This window comes from Arctopsyche grandis, chromosome 8, assembly GCF_051622035.1.
Source record: "Arctopsyche grandis isolate Sample6627 chromosome 8, ASM5162203v2, whole genome shotgun sequence".
NCBI classification, from domain to species: domain Eukaryota; kingdom Metazoa; phylum Arthropoda; class Insecta; order Trichoptera; family Hydropsychidae; genus Arctopsyche; species Arctopsyche grandis.
This window is the reverse complement of record NC_135362.1, coordinates 21,351,044-21,374,082: the sequence shown is the minus strand read 5'-3', so window position 1 is coordinate 21,374,082 and position 23,039 is coordinate 21,351,044. Positions and strand designations below refer to the sequence as shown.

General features: G+C 34.0%; 2 protein-coding genes across 3 annotated transcripts; one reads left to right on the top strand and one right to left on the bottom strand.

Moving 5' to 3' along the window:
• Positions 1–231: 231 nt before the first annotated feature.
• On the top strand, positions 232–14,790 carry cnn (phosphodiesterase 4D interacting protein centrosomin). Of its 2 annotated transcripts, none has more exons than XM_077436060.1 (14): positions 232–616; positions 10,513–10,568; positions 10,692–10,879; positions 11,095–11,229; positions 11,316–11,504; positions 11,583–11,722; positions 11,800–11,856; positions 11,932–11,956; positions 12,031–12,091; positions 12,173–12,264; positions 12,363–12,646; positions 12,732–12,803; positions 12,881–14,379; positions 14,461–14,790. In XM_077436060.1, the coding sequence occupies exons 1-14, from the start codon at positions 567–569 to the stop codon at positions 14,652–14,654; spliced, it is 3,042 nt and encodes a 1,013-aa protein (XP_077292186.1). In that variant the 5' UTR covers positions 232–566; the 3' UTR covers positions 14,655–14,790. The 2 variants fall into 2 exon arrangements, with proteins under 2 accessions (XP_077292186.1, XP_077292185.1); XM_077436059.1 differs by lacking the exon at positions 232–616 and adding an exon at positions 4,423–4,832.
• A 1,293-nt stretch (positions 14,791–16,083) lies between these two features.
• On the bottom strand, positions 16,084–18,245 carry Zw (glucose-6-phosphate 1-dehydrogenase Zw). Its single transcript, XM_077435826.1, has one exon. It carries the CDS (start codon positions 18,050–18,052, stop codon positions 16,583–16,585), a length of 1,470 nt encoding a protein of 489 aa, XP_077291952.1. The 5' UTR covers positions 18,053–18,245; the 3' UTR covers positions 16,084–16,582.
• Positions 18,246–23,039: the final 4,794 nt, after the last annotated feature.

The window sequence follows — 23,039 nt, the reverse complement described above, 5'->3', positions numbered from 1 at the left end:
AGTGAGTGCGATACGGCTTTCATGTCGAGTTTACCGTATTTATCGTCCTGCAATTTAAATTTATGGCCAGTTTCAACGATTATAATTAAATTTCAATCACTGTTAAAGTGCACAAAACTCGGAATGGGGTTTTGTACAGCAAAAAAAAAGATTTTCAATTTACAACCATAACATTTAAGTCAACGAAATAGCAACTGATTAATCCTAAAATTTAAACTATATCAACCCTAGAATTATAATTAGAGAAGATCCAGACAATTGAAACTTGACATACTTATTTATGAACCGATTTTAAAACAATAACGCGATAAAATAGAATAAATCGAAATTCGAATTCACCATTGGCAATGCTTGTAAATTGCGACGCTACGTTCTTTCCACCTCCAGTCGGTCGAACGTTTCGAACGACGGTTTTGTGACACGACCGTTATTCCAGCAACCGGAGGAGGAGATCTGACTCGCCAATCGCCATTCACCATTCACCATTCACCATCACCATCAGTCCACCGACCGTTTAATTTTATAACTTGTATAGCTTGAACTCGACGTCATACTAGCCAGGAAACATGTCGGAATTCCGGGATAGGATCTCGTCGGTCCTCAGCAGACACCAATCGTAAGTTACTTTCATTCGATACATTCACCTTCACTCCCAATCGCACACATGTCTTTAGCATCTTTCCCATCACTAGTTTAACCATTCAAAATTAAAACTCAACCCGTTAGAACGTACATATGTACTTAAATAATTGATTTTTCTTTTAATGTCAACCGCATTCATATCTACTTCGATAGAACTGATAGTTTCGCGCATGCGCAGTAACATTACTCCACTCGTACAATTACGCTCATTAAATATGTATTACAATTGGTTAAATGAATATTGAATGTATAAAGAATATTAACATCACGCTTTACTTCTATTGTATTGTTTCTATTCACATACAATGAAAATAAAAATAAAATACCTTCACAATTTTATAACCCATGCCAAAAGTACCATGTGCCAATTATTTAATTTTATTTCAATTATTTAATTTCATTTTCATTTAATTTCAATTAATTTCATCAATATTCATGTGCCAATTATTTAATTTCATTTAAAATATCCAATTATCTTATTTGCACTTAGAAAAAAAAACAGCAACTAAGTATGATAATTGACACTGCATTTGTTTATAAAAGAATTTACCTTGTTCATAAAAGATTTCTAAAATGTTGACCTTTTTTTTTTTATTAAATTGAAGATATATTTTTTTCATGATCAATTCATATAAAAAATAAATACGTACATATTTACTTTTCTATTTATTTACGTACTGTTAAAATACTGCCTCTGCAATAAAAATATATATTTATTCAGAATATAGTAATTTGAATTCTTCAAATTTTATTTCGGTATTGCTTCAAATTGATATAGAATTTGTCTTACACTCTTATGAGATCCTTTGCTATACATATGTTACAGTGAAAGCATATTTCAAGTGAAAATACATTTTCGCTAGTAAAAATACATTTTCGCTAGTGAAAATATATTTTCACCAATTCAAGCAGTGAAAATGTATCAAACAACGAATTTACAACGTTTAACTCTATAAATTTAACCCTACAACCGAATCTTAAATAAATAGGGCCAACCCTTACTTAACCTAACCTTTCCTAACCCTTAAATAATACCAACCCAACAATCTAATCTTAAATGAATAAAACCAACCCTAAAAATGTAACTGTTTATGATTTCACTGAAACGTCGATGAAATATATTTTCACTTGAAATATAATTTCACTGTGACACATACACAACATCTATAAATATGTACTCCTTATCATTTTAACTTGCAATCTCATAATTTTAAGAAGACAATTTCAACTTTGTTCAATTCAAGCCTGATTATTTAATATTTATTTATTTAAGTTTGGACCATTGTGGCGTTACAAGAGTCTCTAATACGCCACAATGTTCGAAAATATACAGAGATGAGAAAAATAAAAATATATAACAGACAAAAAACAAATTTATACATAATCATAAAACACAATAGCATTATAGCAACAGCAGATGAAGTAAAAATATCAAATAATATAATACTAAGTAGGGAATGTCTTGCACCTATGTATGTGTAGCCAACATCAATATATAATAGAAGTAAATAAAAACACTCGTTATATAGAGATACAAGTAAATAAATACCAATAAAGTACACTGCAATTACTGCCAAGTTGTTTGCCTTTGATATATGGGTGCATATGCAGGTTCACTAGCATTCGTCTATAGTTGCATCTTTCCAAATGAATGAATGAACTTTCTTCTGGACCACTTTACTCATCCATTTATTAATAGATCCTCGTTGTATCTATATGTTTCTCAAAATACATATTCAGCGTCGCGTTGTAAACAAAACAAAAAATGTAACCAAATAAACATTCAGTCTGCAGACAGTGCGAGTAAAAACGACAAAACAATTTCACGACACAGAATCCCAAATATTACATACAATTTTGGTTTCATTTTTGTGTTGCCCATCCAATTTTTACTTTTTTTTTTATGGATTCCTCGATTTTTTCGCAAATACTATTAATAAATTACAAGGAAATAAATATAGATCATTCTGATCTAGATTTTCAGCTTGAAATGATGCAATGTAATGTGTTGGTAGTTTATCTTTCCATAATTTGCAGCCAGTGTTCGTAGTGTCTCTAGCGCAGACGCATCTCCCGACATACATAAACCTAGGGGGAGATCAGTAGGGATACCATGCATTCTGGGCATTTCATGAGGAATACGCGTATTTCTAGCATATCGATACGAAACGGTTAGTTGATCAATTTATCGCCGTGAAGGAATGCAATAATAGGCACCATGCGGTAGATCTTTCAAGGAATCAAAATGCTATTGAACAAAATTTAAGCTTCAATTAAACTTGTAATAATCTAGTTTTTTTTTTAGACTCCGTCTGTGGTCAGATTCATTTAATAGATTTATGATAAAAAAATATATAAAAAACCTAACACAAAAAATCCAACTTTTCCATGGATTTTTGACTCTAATGAAAAAGCAGACTGCTTGCAAAATGTTTTTCTTTTCAAGTTATTCTTCTTTTCTTGAGGTTTTTTCTAGCTTCATATCCAGCTTCGTTGAGTCGTCTTCAAGAATTGATTACAAATTTTCAATATTCAATACTTCTAATATTTCCATTGACATCACGTTCCAGCAATATTTTATTAAAATACAATTCCAAGTAACCATTTGTACCGACGACTGCTTATTGTTTGCCATGTTTTATTTCGTTGATATTTAACAGTCGACTACCTGCATTCCTCGTCAATTATAATATTTTATAGTCAGTATTATTACTTCGAGTAGAAAAATTAAGTTGAATATAAAATGTTTTATACTTTCAAAGAAAGTATAAAACTTTTTTCAATTTAATAATTTTAATTTTAATAAAATTATAAATAATTTAACTTATATTTTTTTCAATTTAATAATTAGAACGAAAAAATATTCTACTAACGAAAACTCGAGTGCCAGATAGTCCGTATTCGCGGACACAATCCGTATTTGTGTGTCAACGATTGTCATGCGCGCGATCGCAATGTGCGAAATAATCCGTATACCTAATTTCACTGTCCAATCGTCTCGAATTTAACCCTTTGAATGCTGACCAACGCCGATCGGCGTTTTGCCAACACGTCCATGGGCCTAAAAAACGCCGATAGGCGTTGTATTTTGAGCATGTACAAAGTAAACAAGAATACCACCCGCTAAGCCTTTCCAGGTAGCATGGGTCGGGTAATCCGTGTCATTAAAGACTGGTATACACCGGAATTTCTGAATTTATTACTAGAGGTAGGACCGGAAGCGTGCCGTTCTTTGTTTATTGTTCGTTGTGCATTGTTCATTTTTATGATGAACCTTTGTTAAAGGTTCGCCGAACCTTTTTTTATTGCACTCTAGCTTTGTGAATAGACCCAAAACGCCGTGTTTCCTGGAAAAAGCACGCTCTCTATCCGCCCTTTATTTATTACCATAGCAGAACTACACGATGGAAATCCCCAACTGCTGAGTATTTTAGATTGTGTCTTGGCATTTAGATTGTGTGCATTACATTTTAACAACAATGAAGAAGATGGAACTAGTTTTGGAAAAATACATTCATTAATAGACTTCTTTTGTTTATTTTACATTTTTAAGATATATTAAAGAGCCTAAACACACCTTTACAAAACTCGAAATCCTCGGCGGTAGTGATCTAGGGTTTGTTTGGATTAGCTTCAATTTTTATACCTGCTTTCTATTGGATTTCAAAATAATTCCAGTTGGAAATGTTGGCGAAATTTTCAGCGTGGCGGGCTTTCAACAGAAAAGACGTCAGCACTCAAAGGGTTGACAAGTATTGCTATACTAGTATTGCATGGCGTAATGAATCAAGCTGATTAAACATGCAGTTCACCATTCGAACATTAGGATGCATATTCTATCGAAACTGCACTCGGCAATTAGTAGCCTACGCAGCAGAACACGGCAGAACCTAAGCCATCGAGCTTCACCTTAAGATCCTGAAAAGTGGCCTCAAGACCTGGAGACCAGGAGACGAGAGGGTGGACCAGATGTTGCTCGAGATCGAATGTTGAACCGAGCAGTAATCGGGTCGGCGCGCTATTTCGGATCGCGCCAGTGTCAGTGAAACTGCGGGGAAGTCTGGACGCGTCCCTCCGGCGAGCCCCCATATTGTTGTCCCCCCAAAGAAGGGCCCCAACGGCGCCTGCGCCCCCCCTGCGATGAACACGCGTCGCCCCACCGCTTTTGGGGTCGACTTGAGCGCCTTCAGGTTCGTCCTCGCTCTTCCCCTTTCCTATTATCCATCGTTTTCAATGCGAAACTCTCATTCGTTTCGTATCATTTTCGAACATTTTTCCGCGGCGCATTGTTTACGCGCTATGTGAAAAATTTCCGTATGTTCGCTAGCTTCTGGCACAATTTCAAATCCAAAGTGGCGCTCGTCTATGCATGTTGTATATGTTGGCCAATTTCGATTCATACGCCGTGCAATAAACTCTTCTACATGCGTGTTATATAAATAAATGCATATTTTTCTACGGTGACCTACCCGTGTGTTGTAAATAAACAACCACTCTCCGTCTCTGCGAGATTTATTTTTTAATGCAATAATTCTGATTCATTCGAGTGTATTTTAGCATTTATTCAACTTGTTGTGTGTTCAAATGAAACTTCCATGTCGGTGTTTGCATTTGTATTGGTTAAATTGATAAGTTTCTCCGGTCGTATTCACATGGCTTGTCTTATCTTTGTTGAACTTAGCATTTGATGTATGACAGAATATCGTACGTATGTACGCTCTTTGTATTATATTTTTCTTTGGCATTTTTTATTATGCTATAAAATTCACTTGCATCGGCTTACATTTTTATTCTTATCAAAATGTGTCACTTTTGCACCACGTTCTATGTAGAAAATTACTTTTTTTTAGATTGACGTAAAATTTACATTTTTTTCTTCGTCGGATACGAATGTTTTTCACGCTTTGATTTATTTATTTAGAACTATTATTAGTATAAAAAATTAATTGTTTGAAATTATACGTATCGTATTTTAAAATGAGTTTTTATTGGAATCAAATTAAATTACAAGCTATATGGGCCGTTAGTTATTATTTTTACTTTATTTATGTACGTAGTAACAATAGATGGAAATTTAGTGACGATGCGAAAATTCGAATTCCAGATTTTTTTATTGACCTTCATAATCAAATTGGAATATTTCCTACTGAACCTAAATAAATGGTTCGATGATTTTTCCTCACAAGATGATTGTCCACACTACTATTGCCCACATGAAGAACTTTTTAGATAGTTTTGCACGTGCTAGCGTCATGCCTTCGTGATCCAGGGCAAAACTGACCCTCTGAAGTGTTTTCGGTAAAATTTTATCCTCGTATTGACATATTTGCTAAACCTACATATTTTACAGTGATCGATAATGGTGATTCTCATATTTGAAGAAATAATAAGATGGTACGAATTAACAATGACATGAAGATACATCCAATAACAGCTGAAAACCACGAGCGCGATCAGTGCCATAGTTTTGAGTGTGTTCTTACCAAAAAGGCGCTAACACGCTAAATCAGGCACGTTCTAGACCTCCTGTGGTGAATAAGTATGTCTTACACTGCAGAGGTTTTTTTTTTCGACAAGTTTCTCCCTAAATTATTCAAATATGAGTATCACCGATCATTGTCAAACCTACATATGTCAGTATACGGATTTTTGGCCTTGGTGCCATAGCATGGATCAGGCGTGCTGCGTACCTCTGTGTGTCTACGCCTTAATACTTACATATGCATTCATTTGACAGTTCTATACTTTAGGTTACTCATTAGTGTTATTGCGATAAAGTAAAACTTTAATTCCTATTAAAATTTCGACAATTTGTCATCATTATCATCATCATTGTTGACGAGATACGGCCGATCTTGGCATCTCCCCCATGCCACCCAAATGTCATCCAGTTGGTTGCACCTGCTATCTTAAGTACCGACTATTTCGACATAAAAAAATAAACTAGGTAAATTGTGCCTGCAATGGGTGACGCATGTAGCATGTGTATCGTCGTATCAATCGATTCCCAAAAAGACTAGTTCCTAAGAAGCATTGACTTTCGTCGTAATAGCAATTGTTTAACTGATCAACTCAAATGGGCAGTATTGTGATGTAAATGTACACATATTATAAACTAAACAATTGGAAAAGGCTTGGCAGCACATGCTCCAGTTAAATTTTATCTACGGGCTCAATGGGAGGAGACTGCATTTTGCATACATATGATGGATCACGCTGCAGCCGTTCTTTCAGCTTCCCTGCACAATGACAATCAATTCCACTCCTCGATCGTTCGAGCATATCGTCATAATCTGTCATTGTTGAGACGATCGAACAATGAGTGGGTGACCTCGTGGGTGGCCCGAAAGGGTTAACAGTCTGATGCGACGCAGGCCAGCATCACTTCCGCGAACGTTTCCTCTTTCGTCTATTTCCGGCAGGAGTGATGATCTTCTTTCGACTTGTTTTCTTCTATTTTTTTTTCCACCTTTTCTTCATTATTTGTGCGTCTGATGTTTTGTTGACACTCGGCCAAATCGGTGACATTCAACCTGTTTTATTTTCAGTGGGCCCGTGTGTGTGTGTGTGTGTGTGTGTGTGTCACGTGCATTCAGCCAATTTGCGCATCAATTTGTTCCCATCAATCGTACGCATGCGTCGGCAACACTCACATCCCTTGACCTTTGTTTTTTATTTATTTATTTTAACCCCCCCGATGTGACTTACACTTTTCTTTTTCCTCAATTTTCATTCCTTTGGTATTCAACGCCGGTGATTTCTAATATAGTTCAAGCCGTAGCAGTACAATTCCTAGGCCTACAAATCGTAGATCGCAATCATATGTATATGTACACTACCGGTCATAAGTTAAGACCAGAGCTATAGACAATTTTCAAAGCGTCGTAAAACTTTATTAGCGTGAAATAATTTGACGAGATGGGTGTCGATTTGTTGCAGACATGCTTAAATATAATTTGAACAAAAAAAAAAGAGTAAACTGCCGCTTTCGGTTGACGGTTCTTCACTATATTTTGTATACCAGCATAATAGACTAGTAGTTTATTTATTTTTTATTTATATATATTTTAGCTATCAAGCTAATTTAAAAATACATCTTAATTATTATACTTAACTCTAAAATTTATAATTAACTTATATGTACTGTCCCTCACAGAGGTGTCTCTTCGCACCTCGCAGGAATGCATCCATGTTTTTAGCAGACCTGACGCACTCAGGGAGGGCATTATACATGAGCACACCCCTGTGAAAAACACCCCCAGCCGTCTTATTCTTTCTTACTCTACTTACAACTAGTTTGTCCTTATTTCTAGTATAAAAACTATGTTTATCTCTATTCCTTATTATATAATCATCAAAATACTTAGGTAATTATGATCTAACTTATAAACATATAGTGCTTTGCAGAATAGTCACGAGTTCAAATCCCATTGGTTCCTGCTGGCCAGACCTTGGATTTGTGACTCCAGGTCGATCATTTCCTATCAGAATTGGCCAATATATCTGATTTTCACTGAAACGGCTCCAACAAATTGGCAACCTTACCCATTTTCTCACAAAATCTCGCGTTTTCAGCCATCTCGAATTTAGCTGAATTGTATAAAAAGCTGCAAATTTACAAATTTGACCATAAATGTCGCTGTGGATTTTGATTGATAATATGTATTTACTGAATTACGCTGAATTGTTTAAAATGTTGCAAATTTACAAATGTGACCATAGAAGTCTCTGTGGATATTAATTGATATGTATTTATGTACTTTGTATACGTATAATACTAATATTGCGTGTAAAAAAGTTTCAGTCCGATCCATTAAAGGAAACCTATAAAGGAAGGTACCACTTGCGTCAAACTTGATGAAGATTTTCTTCGTGTCGATACACATTTCAGTAACTGATGTTAAGTTTCAGTTCGATAGGACTAACAATATTCAATAAATCTCCAAAATACACAGACACACATCTAGCACCAGTGGCCGTCACTGCAAGGAAAGTGACTTAATGGAAAGTCGAAAGATGGAAAAAATTAAAATCGATTCGTCGACTCGTCGTTAGCATAGGTCGGGGTTAGAGGTTTGAAAGATCTTTACCATGTGCCAGGGTTACATTATGATGAAAGAGATAGATAACCTCGACCTATGTACGTTAACGACGAGTCGACAAATCGATTTTATTTTTATTTTCCATCTTTCGACTTTCCATCAAGTCACTTTGCTTGCAGTGACCCAGATCTAGCATACACACATTTTTTTCTAGATCATGAAAATGTGATTAATGATCGATTCTGAGTTCGAATCAAAGTCAAATTTTCGCATGATCACAAAACTTCATCTTTTGTTATTATGTAAGTACGTAGATATATAAAGTAAAATGGTGAAACTATCCTATTCGATTGTTGCTTTTTTGTGTTTACTTTCGGATAACTTTAATGTATATACATATGTCAAAATCCAACACTATCTAAATATCTCTAATTTGCGCCGCAGGGATTATTTTCTAAAGAAAGTTTTTGATTAAGAGCCTTTCTGAACATATATGTATATAGATTTCAATATGGTTTATCCAGCGAGTTTTGTTATAATATACTTTTGTCAACGCGAGCAGGATACAAGAGGACTCGGTATGACGTCACCTAGTCCCCCTGTATCCTGCTCGCGCACACGTAAGTAGGAACTGTGCGATAATAACGTGGAGATTTCCACGGCACGCCTCTGACTCATATTATGATTTTCTCCAAAAACAAGACCCTGGTTCAACTACCCGGGACATGTGCTCCCCCCCCCCCCCTCATCTGTACTGAGTAGAGTTTATTTATGTTTTTAAATATTTTCTACCAATTTGCAGGTTTTCGCTAGTAATGACGTATGCAATCGAAGAGGTATGGAATGCTATATGCTCGGCATAATGTTAAGAAATGGGAGGTGGGAAACGGAATACGTGGATGAAAAATATGACATGGGTAGTTGATGTAGTGGAGCTAGGGAAGATATATAAATGAGCGAAAGTTTAACAAAAAAGTCCTCGAATGTTACCCAAAAGGACGTGAAAGGGAAAAAATCCTTGCTCGAATGCGTCCTACTATATCGTTACCCTGACTTACTTTCTGTAAAAATTTGAAACTATAAATAACTATAAAAATAGTCGAAGAAAGCAGAAAACAAACCAGTTTTTATTCTCCCGAAAAAATATAATTCTGGATTTACAAAATTTAGAAGTTAGTGTCGATATAATGAAACAGATTAAGTAATATTATGTAAAAGTCGCTCAAATGTAAATCAGTTTCTAAGTTTGAATATTAATTATTATTTGAACCAGATAGCGGTAACCAAACCAACGAATTCCGCTATAATATGTTGACAGTTCTAAAATAAAATATTTAAAAAAAGAACTTTGGAATGAAGTTTTTAAAAAAAGGCGTGGTTGTGTGGTTGATTTTTTGACGATTTCTGCGAATTATTTCGCACCACAGTCTCAATGCTAAACATTTTGTTGAAAATTAGTCTGTTATGATTGCCGAGCGCCAGAAAACGAGGCAAGACAATAAACACCTTTGTTATTCTCATACCCCGAAATATTTTTTATTTACCTCTAAAATTTCTTCATAATTTTTCGTTTTAAAAAAAAATTACTGCAACCTTGCTTTCTTCCACAAATCCGATCGCCACATAGTCACCAAATTTAGTCACACGTCTTAAGTGATGTATCTCGTGTTAATGACACATTTGTTAATATGTACTTCAGGCAAATCAGTGCAATGGCAGAAACATTAGTGCTTGAACAAAATGCTATTTCGTTTTATATGTTATAAAAAGCGTACTTCAAAGGCAGACATGAAATAAAAGTTAAAATTTTTTTTTTTTGTTTTTGCAGTACCAGCCCAAGTCAATTAAATGAAATTAATATGGATTCTGAATTCAACATGTCATGTAAGTGATGTATCAATATACTCAATTTTTTATTAATTTATTATTTAAATAACAGTTTCCTCTCGTGTTTTATTTACAATTAGTAATTTTGTATGTAAAATTTAACGATATATATTATTACAGGTAATACCCAGGCCAAAGTAGCGTCAAATCAAGGACGCACTATGAAAGACTACGAAGAACAGTTGGGAGCTCTTCGCAAAGAAAATTTTCACTTAAAACTTAAAGTATATTTTTTAGAGGAAAGATTAGATAAACCGCATGTTTCGGGTTCCCAAAATGAAATATTCAAAAGGAATATAGAATTAGAGGTGAGTGTAATTCAATTAGAAGTAAAATATGTTAGCCTTTACTTGCCAAGCTAATTCACATGTCCATATTAATTAAGCAACAGTAGTATGCTGTACTCAATGATAGTCAATTATCCTTAATCTAATTATAAGTGATTTCTTCATATTTATCAATTAATTACAAATAAGAGGATGTACATACATACGTAATTAATCATATTATTTTTATGTCATAGGTAAAATTAGAGGGATATAAAAAAGAAATAAATGAACAACAGGAACTTTTATATGAAGCAGCACGAGCTCTTGAATTTCAAGCATCCCCAAATTCCAAGGAAAATGAGTTACGTCTTCAAATAGTAGCTTTAGAGGTTAGACAGATTATCAAAAATTATAAATGCATGTTTATGTATTATTATTGTTATTGTCATGTAATAATTATGCTGGAATTTCATAGGAGGAATTACAATTGCTGCGAAATACGGAGAATATAGTGAAAGTAGAAGATATAAAAGTGGAAGATATGAAAATGGAAGATAGTATGAACAGTGTTAGTGTTGCAACTGGTGCCGATGACAGTGTGGCCTTATATACGGCTGCCTTCAATATCCCGAGACCTGCTCGTTCAGAAAACTTGCAAAAACAAGTTTGTACACTGTTATTATTTGTGTAATAATAACTGTGAATTTGAAACATAACTTTAATAATTGATTTTTTTTCACAGATGTTCAAAGCCAATAATAATAAATGTGAATGTCGTCAGTTAAAAGCTTTGTTAACAACTGAACGTGAAACTACAGTTCAACTCCGAGATTTGATAGCTTCTCGTGATAAAGAATTCATACAACAACGGCAACAGTTACAGTAATGTTATTTCCTAAAATATTATATTAAATTATTTCATATAGCAGTTTTTAATATTTTCATATTCAAAATTATAGAGAGGTCAGTGAACAATTACAACATTCTGAAGCTGAGAAAAGAATAAAAACAGAAAGGTAACTATACTAAATTTAAAATTTTATACATATGTGTTTATGTAGACTTCTTACTAAATTGTCATTTTTTTGCAGAAAGAGTGAGCTGACTTCACAAGATGTAAGTTTTCTAGTATATAGACAGATACTTTTTCAATTTTTTGCAATAAATTAAATATTTTTTATATAATTCAGGTTGAACAGTTGTTGGAAAAACTTCGTCAAGAAAACTTAAATGCCTGTCAAATGATACAAAGTATGTATATATTTAGTTTTTATCTCTGTAATTAACAGCTTTCAATATTAAAAATCTAAAATTTATATATATATTAATTAGGTTGTTTGGTACGAATCAAACAAATGGATCGGGAAAATAGAAAATTGAAAAGCAGCTTAGAAGAAAAAGAAAATATTATTGAACAGTCTGAGGTATAGATATCAAATGATCATAATCTATCAATTAAACTTTTATGGATATGATTTCAACGTCTTTTTCTCCAAAAATACAATTTAATTTATTTTTTTAGCAAGAAGGATCTAGTGATAATAGAATTATGATGATTAAAAAATATAATGAAATGTTAAATGAGCGTGATAGTAAAATTGTTGCATTGGAAAATGAATTAAAAACAAAAAGTGCCTTAAAAGAACTTTCAAATTCTAAAAATTCATCTCAAAATGATGACAAAGAATGGAATTGGATGAACAATCATTTGGAAAAGAAAATTAATACACTACGAGAATCTATTTATGTAAAACCCAAGTGTGAGTTTGAAAAAAATCAAGATGCTACTAGAGAAAATGACCAAAAGTAATTTAATTATATTTATCTATATATATTTAAGTTAACGTTGACTCCTTTTAATTTTTTTAACTATTTTGTATCAATTTTTTAGGAATCTGCTACACATTTTGACCGGCAGATTGCAAGAAATGGCTTATTTCTTGGACTCTCTACTTTCCAACAGGTTTGTTTCCCTTTTTTTTTTATTGAATTAAGATAAATATATAACTAATATTAATAAGTCATTGATTTGCATTCTAGGTGTATTCTTGGTGATGAAAAACGGCGTAAAGTTGAAAACTTGTTAGAGCAATCTTTAGAATTACCCGTGGGTCTTAAATTAGATCCATCTGCCTCACAATATTTAGAAAATAGTTACATGGATTTGACTTTACATAACGAATCTCACTCGCCAAAATTGGCTGACTTGACAAAAATATTTGGACATCATTTAGTTTTAGATGATAGTATGACCTGTCACATTAAACCTTTAGATTACAAAAAATTGAATAAAACTATTGAAAATAATGAGAATAATGATTTAGAAATTAAAATGCAACAAGAAATCGAAAGACTGAGAATACAATTAAATTCTGTAAAAGAACGTTGCATTTGTCGAAACACAGACGATGAATCTGATACTAAAATTGATCAAAAAACAAAATCAATGTCTTATGAATATAATAAACTCCTTCTGAAAAAATCCAAACTCAGAATGAACAAAATGAATAAGATGAATCTAAACACAACTTGGCACGGACAAGAAGTCTACCAAATAGATCAATCTGAATCCGAGTGTTGGTCTGAACCAGACCGTAGTGTCTCATTAGCACGGATGGGAGGTCCTCTAGAAGAAACCAATGTGAAAGAGAGCATGTCTAGTGAAGATGAGGCTTGTACATGTCGCAAACACCCATACACACGACAGTCTCAATGGTGTTCGGACGAAAATATTTTTGCTAATTATAATAGTCAAATAACAACGTTGATGGAAGAAAAAGCTGGAATACAAAAAGTATTAGAAGATGCCAACAATAAAATTATCGACTTGGAACTAATTATAGAAACTAACAAGGCTCAATTTATCGTTAACATAAAGCAGAAACATGATGAGATTAATAAGCTCAACAAAAAATTGGATGATACTGAAAGAGCTTTGGAGAACTTCACTTCGAAACATAGGGAAATGATTGAGCAGTTGGCTGCTGAAAAAATCGCCGTTGAGGAAAAATTAAAGAGCGTTGAAAATCACGCTTTAAATCTGGAAAAGTCACTCATTAAGGAACAGCAGCACAGAAAATCACTACAAAATGAGATTCAAGATACCAATGAAGCTTGCAATACGAAAATAAAAGACATAAAAGAAAAAATAGAAACCGAATGGGTGACTCGTGTAAGGTATGAAGCGTTACGACACGAATTAGATAACGCCGCACTACAAGCATCACAAGCAACACTAGATAGGACTGTAGTTGCCGAACAAAAAATGCGCAGCGATGCAGAAGCCGACAGATTAAGAAGATCGCTCACCGAAACGAGATTGAGGCTGAGCGAATTGGAAAATGCCAATGCCGAATTGCAAAATCGTCTGGTCCACTTGGACTCATGGCAGAATTCTTCAAACAAACTCATACCATTCCCTACACACGGTTCAGATTCTCCTCAACGAACAACCTCCCCCGATCAAGGGATTGATAGCGACCGCCTATCGAGCTTAGAACTGATGGAACCAACTCCCTCACACGTAGACTACATGCCAAGTAAGTACATCGATATATATGTATCTACATATCTTGCATTCTGTATTGAAAGTTTTAATATATTTTTATTTTCTTGTATAGATGATTTAGCTTCGGAGAATGTCATACTTCGCGAAAGGTTAGAACGGACCCAGCGAACTTTAGAAAGTACTTTGAACCAACTCCACGCAGCGAATTCTCGCAAGAAGAAAGTGCAACGTGCCATGTGCCAAGAAATCCACAAAACACACTCTGTTTTACGCCAAGTCCGTGATAATTTAACTTATGATTCGTAATACTCTTCCATTATGGTAATGCCTTACTCTGAAATTCCATTTTTACCTTTCTAAATTAATGTTTATTTACTTTTATTATACAATATTGTGAAATTGAATTTTTTATGATAAATATACATTTTATTTTTTACATGTATATTATTTTTTACAATTTATCTTTCGTGTTCACCCTGTGTTTTAAAATCAAAGGAATAATGTTATGTATTACACTCGGCATCGCTGATCATGAAAATAAAACGTGAAACTCCAATTATCGAATGATAACATTATGTTAATTAATATACTTGTTATTCATTCCTATAAGATTAGTATCAATGTATGTAAATTCAACATACATACATACATTCATATGAACGTATTTTTTTATAAATATATTTTAAATTACACAATTTTTCTAAATTAGTGTATTTAAGGTTCAAACAGCTAACAATCTTCTGAATAGACTAAACTTAGAGTTTCGCAAATATGTATATTACAGTTCATGTGATCACTCCGACTCGTACATGAACATACTAGTTTGTTCATACATGAACTATTGGTTTTAGTTTAAATGTTAACAGTCAAAAGCTATCTTCAAATGGACTCTCACCACATGTCGCATGAAACTTAAGCTCTCAAAACCTTTGGAATGTTCAAACGGAATGGGAAATCCAATGGAAACCGCATTAAAACGTTACTATAATTCCCAATCCCGTTAATATAAAAAATATTGCAACCCAGAGTAAGTATACATGGGTTTATCTCACGGCATCGAAAGTGAAAAGGTCGAAAAAGCAAATATCGGAAGGCAAAGATCGAAAATCAAAAGATCAAAAAAAAAGGGTGCATGGTAAACGGTGCTATGTATATATCAGTGCCATGCGCTGAAATTATCTCTCTTTTTGTTATACAACCTTGTTTAATGTGCGCGCGCAGGATACGGGAGGAAAAGCCTGTTCCTCTTGTATCCTGCTCGCGCAAATTAAGTGAGGATGTACGATGGGGGGAGAGAGTTTTACCGCACGCCACCGATATACATATATACTAACCGTTTTTCATATGTATGCATGATAAACGAATATTTTCACCCAGTATACATACATCGATGATGAGACAAACGATTGAGAATATTTGTGCCTAATAGTTTGTGCACGAACAAACTAGTTAATTTGTCAATTTGTTCTTTTGTGTACACTAAAACTGGCCACATTTGTTCGTGTATGAACAAACTAGTATGTTCATGAACGAGCGAAATGTACATTAAGACTGTAAAATTTACATATGTATCTTACTCTAACGTCTCCTTTGGTTGAATGGTCTGAAATTGTATTTTGTTTGCAAAACTGCATCCAGTTATGAAAAGTTGCAGCTCACAGATTCTTTTGTAGATTTTACGTGTGTTGCTTTTGGGATATAAATCAATTTACAAAAAAGAAAAACGGCTTGTATTAATTTACTTTTAATTTCATAAAAGGCGTATAAAAATAGATAATATTCAATTAGTCGTCAACAGAATTTCATAACTTTTAAAAGTGCACAGCACATTATTGTAAAATATAATACCCATATGGAATGTTTTAAATAAATATGTATAAAATAATTTTAATTTGATTTATATGTATAAATTATTAAATTGATGTCATGTTTACAAAAACATAAATATTGTGAGTATACAAAATGGGTACATATATATATATATCTGATATATTATTAAAATTTTAATATCACGGTTACAAAATATAGACATTTAATAAATAATATAGAAAATAACGACATAGAGTATTTGAAATATGGAAGAAATGCAGAGTATCCGAAAACCTTATAAAATAACATACAAAAATTTCTGTGTAATATCTTACGAAGTAACCTAACACCAGATAAACTCCCGAAATGTATTCAAATTTATAAAATTCAATAAATAAATAAATAGTAAATATAACGTTAGAGCATTATTTGTGGTTTTGATGCCATTTGTAGGAACCTGAGTATTTAAAGTTGTTCATTAAAAGTTTATGATCGGCTTCTTTGGGACCTCGGGTGCCGTAGACATATGTAACGGGTCGCACTCGGTCCTCTTCCAGCTGCTGCAGCAGCGGTGTAAAGATCCGCCACGCTTCTCTCAGCTCGTCACTACGTACGAAGTTCATCTGTGAGCCAACAAACACGTCCTCTATGAGACGCTCATAGGCGTCGGGCATCGGCACTTCTTTATATCTGTGACTGTATGTCAAGTCCAATTCAGTCTCGACGAGATCGAACGCTCTTCCCGGAGATTTGCACATCATCTTCAGATATATAGCCTCACCGGGCTGAACGCGCATCACCAATTCATTCCTTTTCGTTTCACCTTCGAAGATATCACCGGCGACGTCGTGGTATTGAATGCGGACTTCAGCTTTCCTCTCGTTGAGCGCTTTTCCACACCTCAGAATGAATGGAACTCCGTCCCATCTTTCGTTGTTTATTTGCAGAACTGCCATAGCATACGTAGGAGTTACAGAATCTTTTGGAACTGTAGGATCGTCTAGATATCCTAATGCGGCGTCCCCTTGTCCTTCGGGGTTTTTAACATACTGCCCGACGACAACGTCTTTCAGTTGCAACGGTTTAATGCTACGCAGTACTTTCACTTTCTCATCTCTTATATCGTCCGGGTTGACGGACGTCGGTTTCTCCATAGCTACCATGCAAAGTATTTGCAGCAAATGGTTCTGCATGACGTCCCTTACAATGCCGAAGCTATCGAAGTATCCTCCGCGTCCTTGAGTACCGAACGGTTCTTTGAAGGTAATCAGAACGGAAGCTACACTCTCTCTGTTCCAAGACGGTTGGAAAATTCTATTCCCGAATCGGAGCGTCATGAGATTCTGCACCATCTCCTTGCCGAGATAGTGATCGATTCTATACATTTGATCTTCGTGGAATAGGGAAGCGAGGTGATCGCTGAGTCGTTGGGAGCTCTGAGCGTCCCTACCGAAAGGCTTTTCTATGATGATCCTATTCCAACCTTGAGTCGTCGTACAGAAGTGCTTTATGTTAGCCGTGGCCGGTTCGAAGACTGAAGGCGGCAGAGCTAGATAGAAGAGTCGATTGTGAGGGCGAGCTCCAGCGCTGGAGTCGAGCTCCGAGTGAAGTCTTTTAAAGTCAGCGTCTTTGTCATATGAACCGGCAACGTAGCGATTTTTCTGCCAGAAAGATTGGAAGAGGGCATCCTCGTCGGCGGAAAGTGCGCAGTAAGGAAGACAGGAGTTTTGCAGAGCGTGGATGGCGAGAGGAGACCTGGCATACCCTACGAAGGTCGTGTCCTTGGGGAGACGATTCTCCCTCCACAGCCACCACAGCGTCGGGTAGATCTTCTTCCTGGCGAGATCTCCGGACGCTCCGAGGACGACAAACACGTGCGGCCGTTCCGTCTCCATGTCGCTGCTGAACCGGTGGACGGTGAACGGTGGACGATCGATAGACTATCGGCGATCGGCGATCGGCGATCAGCGATCAGCGATCAGCGCTCACGACTCACCGGCCAGCGTCTCAGCGTCTCAATGTCTCAACGCTTCAACGTCTCAGCACAGCAACGCTAGCGGCCCCCCTCTCTTCCCGCACATCGCCTCATCAGCTGAAGACCCCCCCACCTCCCCACCACCTGCTGCTCCTCTACCCCTCTCTTCCACCCACACTAGCACTGCTATTCTATAGTCGCGCGACGTGACGTCATTCACATGCTTGCATCGATTGCTATGGATTTTTCACTTTGTCACGTTGACCTTTCAGTTTTTCAAAGACACTCTATTGCCGCATTGGATTACTCCAATCGAATACGAGTCTTTTCTGTTTCTAATACCGTTTTCTGTACTGTTTCTAATACACTATTTTCTGTTTCTAATACTGTTTCTGTTTCTGTATATCGGGTGCAAAACGATAATACCGGGTGTAAAAAGGGTTTCAAAAGAAAACCAAACTACTAAGGCATATGTTATCAAATAAAGTAAATTATCTCAAAAAATACGGCTAAATTACAATCGACCGATAACAACGATGGTATATCTATTTTCAAATAAAAATATATTGCATAAAAAAACAAAACAAAAATAATTCAACTACAAAACGATACGTGCTCGGATTTTTCCGAATGTAAATGGATTATTTCGCACCAGATCCGTAGCAATGTTTTTGGCGGTTCGGTGATTACTGGTCACAAATTACTCGTCACAAAGTCACTCAAATCTCTATAACGGAACATCTGGCAGCCGAAAAGTCCATCATACTAACGATAACTATCATAGTAACGAGAACTTGAGTGCCAAATATTGTGTATTCGCGATTTTCATGGCAAAAAATGTCTTTGTGACCACCCCAATGTGACGAATAGTCCAATTACCGTTTTTGGCACTCGTGGCGGTTCGGTGATTACTAGTCAAATGTGAACCGGTCACAGGAAAACCGGTCGCTCTTGATCGGTCACACGAGAAAACTGGTCACACCCTAAAATCGGTTAACCAGTTTTGTCGTGACCAGTTTTAGTGTGACGGGTGATCACGTGTGACCGATCTAGAGTGACCGGTTGTCCTGTGACTGGTTCACATATGACTAGTAGTCCGTTTACCCTCGTGGCATATGATACTTTGCCGCCCCTTTATTTTTTTATTGTTTTAAATAAATAAAAATATATATTTATTAAAATATAAAAATGAACAACCAAAATAAAATTACAATAACTCAAAAAATAAAACTTTTTTTAATTATCAGTACACTTACATATATCCAGTGGCGGCTCGTGGATAAGATATCTAGGGGTGCTGCGGTTGATTAAAAATAAAAATAAAAGTTTATTTGGATTACGTTTAACTATTAACATCAAAATTATTAAAATTAAACATTATATGTATTTTTATTTCATTAACTCTTCTGTCTTTTTTCCTTGAAAAAAGGTCTATCACCTTTTCGTTAAATTTTTCATTGTTCATGATCATTTTTTTACTTATGTACGTAGTTTTCAATTGAAAGCATAGACATAGCCGTCAATCTTTCCTGAACAATCAATCCAAGCCGTCAATCGATTCTTATATATGTCTGTATTTTTTTTATTGACAAAAAACACCGTTCTGGCTCAGTGATAGTCATTGGAATTGTAAGCTGAATTTGAATTAGTTTTGTTATTTCCTCAAAAACTTTGCATAAATTATTTGCAGAAATAAATTTTAAAATCAGTCGTATTCGATGCTTGGTGGTAGACGTATGTCTGACAAAAACTTCTCTGGGCAAGGAAATCGTTAAAAATTGCACGATGCATTCAAAAACACACAATAAACAACATGGGATACATTTTTATAAGTAAATTGATCATTTAAGTAACATGTTATTCAATTAACATCGTATATGAAAATTTTCATGAAAGCGTCGGCATTTGGCAATAGCATACGCATCCCTGCTTGAATTGGTGAAAATATATTTTCACTTTAAAAAATTATATCATCTTGGTAATAAAGCTGACAAACATCGACATTTTTGTACAAATTTGTGGGTTTATGATATGCCTAATATTTAAATATGCCGATAGCAGTTCTTGAAATCTTGTAACTTTTTGACTCGCATACATATATTTAAAAGCAATATTATTTGCAAAAGCCGAATCAAATGCTGTTTATTTCGTTATGAAATTATAACCAATTACATACCTGGCTGAGTCTAATCGTTTGGTTATTGCAAATGAAATCTTTGTCGTGAAAAATCGCGTTTTGGTAGTTAATGATAAAATTTGAAGATTTCTCTTTTTATCGTTTATATACAAATACAAAATATCTCAGATTAACAGTGAAAATAATATTTTTTCCTCGCAATTTAATATATATTATTATTACATTCAGTCACCCAATATTTTCAGAAAATGCGTAAAAAAATTTAATCAACAATAAAACATAATAGTATTTTTTCAGTGCCTTTTTTAAATGTTAAAATGAATAAAAAATCAAAAAATTACAGTTATTATGTAGATAAATTGACCTCTGTATAGCCGTATGAATATTTTTGCTCAATAAATCAAATATTTTCCTTAAATTTATCATCACGCAAAGGTGAGATATTTTTCCATTTATTCAATGTATGTTTGTTTATATTGATAAATGGAAACTAAAATAAACATCACGTATGGATGTGTTTTTTTCTTGAGGTAAATTTTAAAATAAATTCCACGTGTTATATTATTTACATATTTATATTTAGAAACAATGTTCAATTCTTCGATACTCTATGTACATACGAACAATACAAAACATCCATATAGCACAAAAGTATGTGTATGTGTCCATACATAGACTGATTCATAAAATTTTGAAATGTTTTTATATAATGTAATAAATGTTTCTATTTTTAATCTACTCATTTTAACTCATTTCATTCAATACTGCACGCTGCGCAAAAAAATTAATTCATATACGTGTATACATATATGAGACCAGTCGAATTGTAGGTCAATTTATATCAAGCAGCGGTCAATCAACCTTCAAATCCTGTGAAAGGTTAGCCTCACGAGCTCAGCCACGGTTATAAAAATTGTAGCTCTAAAATCGAATCGCCCTAGATGTGTCTCATTCCATACAAAATGCATGCATGTACGTGTATTTACATATAAATTTATACATATGTATTTTTCAAATAAAAATATCATTATAATTTTTCATTTAGAGCTTTTGTTAAGTGTCTTTTCTGTGACAGAAATTCATCTGAAGTAGGGATCCCAATCGAATATTCGAATATTCGAGTATTCGAATTATTCGTCTGATTTTTCAGCCATTCATTATTCGAATATTTCATCAACTATTCGAATATTATTCGTGTATATATTTTTTTATAAACTAAATACAACACGAAAAGAGTGATGACGAAGAAGCCGACGATTATGAAGAAAATGAAATATATAATGGGGATAATTGTGATAAAAATGAAGATAATGAAGAAGATGAAATGTCTACATGTGAAGATATGGATTTTTATTCATTAAATACAGAAATTTTTGAAGAAAATCACTTTTCGATTGATAAGTGATTTTCAATTGATCTCCACAAATTTTAGAAAACATCAGAAAAATAATACGAATATTTAAGAAGTCACCGACGAAATATATATTTTTACAAGAAATCATAATGAAAAAATAATTTTTTTTTTTAATTATTATTGGCTGTAAAAACGAGGTGGAATTCAATGGCAACTATGATAAGACGATTCATTCAAATTTATGCTTGGTACATACATATGTAATAACCTTTTTTTTTAATTTTCGAATATATTCGAATATTCGAATAGCTCTTGATTTACTATTCGATATTCGAATAGTTGAAGTCGACGAATATTTGAGATCCCTAAACTGAGTGAGTTTGAAAATAATTATGAATTATTTTATTTATTTAAAGTTTGGACCATTGTAGCATTACAGGAATTCTTAATGCGCCACAATGGTCAAAAATTTAACAGAAAAGAATAACTAAAGAAATTAGTATATAAAATAACAAAAACAAAACATATACATACATATATACACAAACAACATATTTAACACAATCATAAAAATAATAAGCTATATATATAAGCTATTATGAATACGATGTTACTCTTTTAAGCATTAAATGACAAAAAATGTATACATGTATACGCGTGAACGTTTTAATTACGTTGCCTGCATAATTTAAAATTATATATTCATATTGTACCTACATATATGTATGTACATACATATCTAGCTCTTCATAAATATAAAATTTTGTCGAAAGTTGAAAAGCGATGTACCTATGTAAGCGTAATTTAAAAGTTTCTATTTCTGTCCTTGTGTTGTTTCCTTTCAGATAATTAAAAATAACAAGGGCAATGAAATTACGAAATCGTGAAATTAGTCATCAGCTATATGTACATACATATGTATATATTTCGATTTTACATTTAAAAAGCCATATTGTAAATATATATGTACATATTAGATATGTATGTTTTTGAAATGACGCTGCATTTTGTATCTAAAGTGTTTTTCCGAATTATTGTATGTCAAAGGTGTGTCTTTTTTTTATAACCAATTCACTATCATATCGATAAGCAACCTCTCAAGATTAAATGCATTGCGTAATTTTTCAAAGTTAAAGCGCGACTTTTCAAAATGGTATACAATTCAACCATAAAATGATTGCTAGGTACATATTTGTCTAATGATTTTTTGATGATTTTGTCCTCATTCGTAATATCGTGCAAATCGTGTTCATCCACCGAAATTTTGATCACGACATGTACTTAAATAAATATTAAAAGAATACGGAATTCTTTTTCGGTTCTTTTGACTCAATGTTAAATTAAGATTGGATACCAAAATACAATTTTATCAAAACCAAATATGTACATACATACATATCTATGCAGTGGTGTAGT